Genomic DNA, 3,218 nt, shown 5'->3' with positions numbered 1-3,218 from the left:
ATGACAAAAAGTCTTCCTTACGAGCCAGCTTCACTAAATTTGGTATGCAGAGTTATAAAGGTAAACAAAATAATTTCAGAAAAAATGGGCGGGCCACACCCCTTTTTTACAAAGCAATGACAAAAAGTCCTTCCCGACAAGCCAGCTTTACCAAATTTGGTATGCAGCGTTATAAAGGTATAAACATAGGTTTGTGAAAAAATGGGCGGGTCACGCCCCTTTCTTACCAAGTAATGACAAAAAGTCCTTCCCGACAAGCCAGCTTTACCAAATTTGTAATGATGGAAAATAGATTTGAAAGCACTTCCCGATTATATGGACTTTTATTAAAAAGGTTACATGAGAAAAACAAGTAAAAGTATCAAGAAATTAATATATTTATAATGTATATATATTTTTAAAAGGAATAGGGCTTAATTAATCACGGAATGTTTCTTCATTTTCTTCCGCTTCTAATTCCAATGAATAATTATTTAACGATTCTAAGCTTTCATCAGAATCAGAAGTATAATCGTACCTGGAAGCTTCTTGAGATGTTGAAGGTAAAAGCAGTTCTGGCGATATTTCTGGGATTTTAAAAAGTTGAATGACTTCTCGAGGAAATGGAAGCTATTTTGAACTATTTGTACGTTCTTTTAAACATAAACTTGATATATAAGGATCAGAGCTATCCATAGCTCTATGAAACATGTCAAGTATGTTGTGCATTCTTGAATCCTTTCGAGCATGGCCAGCTCTGTCTTTTTTATAATATTTGTTTCGCGCTTCAGATGCATTTTCTGCAAGGCAACCTACGGGTACTACTGATGCTCCAATTATTTGTGATGAATGGACTAAAATTTTGTGTAATGTGGCAGACATCGAGTACCATTCGTAGTTTTGGAAAAATATTTCACTAGTTTTAATACAATGAGCGCGAAACTTTGGAGAATCAATTTCAAATTCAGAGGAGAGGGCAATTAGGATTACGTGCAAACTTTTCAAAAAATCGACATTTATACCAGTAATAGATGCAAAAAGAAAATGCGAGAAAATGCTCTTCTAGCTGTGTTGCCATCGTTGGTATTTCCAGTGCCATTTGCTTTCGGCTTATCGACATGAAGGCCCATTTGAAGCAAAAACTCTCTTTGAATTTTTTGTTTCTTTTTTAAAAGGATTCTTTTCTCTTCTGCTCCGCGAACTTGCCATTTTTTCAAATCAAGCTTGTATGAAAGTTTTAAAACAAACTCGAAACTACGAATCCACGCATGCAAAGGACTTATCCCATATTTTAATGCGCCGGCCTTCACTTCAAAATGTGGAGAATCAAAGTTTTTTATAGTTCGAAATTGCTTTGGTCCAGCATGACAGATGGGGTATTGTTGTGTACTTTTAGTTTCAGTTAACACATTTAAGACCTTCCCGTCTATTAATGTCATATATAAATTATAGTTGACTTTAATTTGTTTCCCATTACTTAATATGTATTGTAGTGGTTCCAACTTCTTAATCTGGTTATTTAATTGACGCATATTTTTGTACTGTTGTTTAGTTAATCCGTTTTCTAACAAAAACGTCAGAGCTTCTTCAGGTGATATTGGTGTAACTTCTTTATGGCTAGTATTAAGAACTTTTCGAATTTTGGATGGTCGGTTTAGAGATATAACAACTTGTTGTAGGACAAATGTCAAATCCGCTGAGTGCGATTTTTTGGCAGATATAGAGGCAGCATGAACTAATAGTTGCGTATTGTCTCCTTGTTGGGAAGCTAATTCGGAAGCTAATTTCCTTTTATTTCTTTCGCCGCTATCAACATAGGTAGTTTTTGGACGACCGATAGGATTGATCTTTTTCGGTACAAATAAAATTGTTTCTCGACCCAACCAATCCTTATTATATTTTCTAAATCCTTTCTCATTTCTGCATTGTCTATCCCATTGTCGTTTAATAAAAATAGATAAATTCCGTGATTTAGTACAAATTAATTTACTTAATTCAGAATCAATTTCGTATGGAATTTTTCCTTTTATGTAATTCGATACATTCCTCTTATTTCTCAACCAAAACTCAAATATTTCGGAATTTTTGAATCTGAGTATTTCTGCAAAAAGATGAATAATTCATTCGTTAGCAGTCATTAGCAGACACATTCAGCATGACATAAAACTAGAGTTTTCTACGAACAATCACATATAAAAAGTTCCCGTAACACTTTGTTACATTTTTAGTTTTACTCCACGAAAAATTAAAAAACTCTAAAAAATTTCACACAAAAAATTCACATAGAACACACGAAACTACGCACGAAATACGAACATTTAGCAAAGTGTATTTATATATAGTAAAAGTACTCACCTCGAGTATTAGAATTCATATTTACAAAGTTTTTTTTACAAAAATTTATTTTTAAAAAAACAGCTTTTAATTTTACGAAACAAATTGCTGGTTCACTTGTAATTACACGTGTTAGAAGTTATGTAAACATTAACAGCTGTTTGTGCGTAAACAGGGTTGCCAATAGTAATTTTTGTTTTTGATTTATTCTTATCAATATGTTGTGTATTGAATGCTGTCAAAAATTTTTTTAAATTGTAATGTTGAAAAATTGACTTTTTGCCGCCAAAATCGTGATTTCAGCCATAGTGCATTGGTTGTGATGATCACAAGTAATATTGCTGTGACAAATTGATCAAAACAAATTCCTTTTGAATCGTTGCCTGAGTACGTATTAAGGTCTCTTATAGTAGAATACTACCGTACCCTTGCTTGAGTACCTATTAATATCTCTTGCAGTAGACTCCTTTCGTAGCCTTGACAGTATAGAATCCTTCCGTATTCTTGCCTAAGTACTTATTAAGTTATCTCCTCCCGTGTGTATCAATATGTTGAGATACACCGATCGGTATACTAAAAAGTGGGTAACAAACTCTTGGGGCGAAACGAAAGCTATAATACCCCGACAAACTGTTTAAACTGTTTTCTTTATTATTGGGAATATTGTGCGATATGCGATACTTGAATGATGTTATACCACCTTGATTTTTGGCAAATACACTTTATTATTCTTTGAAAGATATTTAATGTACATTTACTCGCACATGCAGTAATAACGGCAGCATGGCATCTTATTTATATTGTTCAAATAGAAATTATTTTACGCACACACATAGGCGGTCTTCAATGAAACTATTTTCTGTTTACTGTCGAAAACTTTGTGTAACAGTATATTCGCAAATTAC

At 33.2% G+C, this 3,218-nt stretch overlaps 1 protein-coding gene across 1 annotated transcript; it reads right to left on the bottom strand.

The window, feature by feature from the left end:
• Window positions 1-417: 417 nt before the first annotated feature.
• LOC133333827 (uncharacterized) lies at window positions 418-2,353 on the bottom strand. The gene is made up of 3 exons (XM_061542140.1): window positions 2,335-2,353; window positions 1,457-2,080; window positions 418-554 (listed from the first exon to the last, which is right to left on the bottom strand). Exons 1-3 carry the CDS (start codon window positions 2,351-2,353, stop codon window positions 418-420), a joined length of 780 nt encoding a protein of 259 aa, XP_061398124.1.
• Between the last annotated feature and the right edge of the window lie 865 nt (window positions 2,354-3,218).

Source organism: Musca vetustissima, unplaced genomic scaffold (genome assembly GCF_032173495.1).
Source record: "Musca vetustissima isolate MV318-11 ecotype Yass unplaced genomic scaffold, APGP_CSIRO_Mvet_v1 utg8823, whole genome shotgun sequence".
NCBI classification, from domain to species: domain Eukaryota; kingdom Metazoa; phylum Arthropoda; class Insecta; order Diptera; family Muscidae; genus Musca; species Musca vetustissima.
This window is presented reverse-complemented; position numbering and strand designations above follow the sequence as displayed.

Excerpts from the sequence above, each read along its gene's own strand:
- LOC133333827 (XM_061542140.1), bottom strand. Across the intron at positions 555-1,456 it reads ACCACTACAATACATATTAA|AACTGCTTTTACCTTCAACA; the intron begins GTAATGGGAAAC and ends AAATATCGCCAG.